General features: G+C 35.7%; 1 protein-coding gene across 1 annotated transcript; it reads left to right on the top strand.

The window, feature by feature from the left end:
• Positions 1-144: 144 nt before the first annotated feature.
• LOAG_16191 (hypothetical protein) lies at positions 145-628 on the top strand (the record flags this gene model as incomplete). Its single annotated transcript, XM_003151679.1, has 3 exons — positions 145-191; positions 267-351; positions 470-628. 3 exons carry the CDS (start codon positions 145-147, stop codon positions 626-628), a joined length of 291 nt encoding a protein of 96 aa, XP_003151727.1.
• Between the last annotated feature and the right edge of the window lie 87 nt (positions 629-715).

The raw sequence follows: 715 nt of genomic DNA, 5'->3' as shown, positions 1-715 counted from the left end.
CAGGATTATCAATTGAGCAGACTCATTTTCCGACACTTACAGATATTTCCTTCAACGGTTAATGAAGCGAAAACGTAATCTTTCTTGCAATACTACCATTTGTACAGTGCTAATCATATTTGCAGGAATTTTGGATTGCTTATTATGTTGCCATTCGTTATCACCAAATATTTGATTGTTTTGACAATAATGTAAGTTAAATTATTTGCTCTTATCATATCATTCATTCAGTATACATACTTGCTAATGTTCTCTTTCATTTTCAGTACAATATTAATAATTGCTGAAACAGATGCACAAGTAGGTGTACAAACACGCTTGTCCTTCAACAACAATTTAGCAGGCGCCAACGTAAGTTTCATATCTCTTGTTAACTCCAGACTTTGAATTGTCCATACTGTAATAACACTTTAAGCATTAGTGCTCATTTAAACAATTTTCTTAGTATAAATTTTATTTTATATTCAAGTCGCTGAACAGGAACGCTAACGCAATACAGAGATTCAGTGTTGAATTACGTGATGAAAGAGAAGATCAAACTACTACTCGAGCTCCACAGACCACTTCTAACCCATTGCTCCAGCTTTTGCAACTCTATTTTAGAAATTTATCTCAAAGGCCAACCTAGTGCGGGCTTCCCATCTCTGCCTCAGTATCCATCCTACAGTGGATACGGAGCCTATGGTGGTTATCGGCCCTATTCCTATTACTATTA

Source organism: Loa loa, assembly GCF_000183805.2.
Source record: "Loa loa unplaced genomic scaffold supercont3.4644, whole genome shotgun sequence".
In the NCBI taxonomy this organism is placed as follows: domain Eukaryota; kingdom Metazoa; phylum Nematoda; class Chromadorea; order Rhabditida; family Onchocercidae; genus Loa; species Loa loa.
The sequence above is the reverse complement of the archived record's forward strand: the minus strand, read 5'-3'. Positions and strand labels throughout refer to the sequence as shown.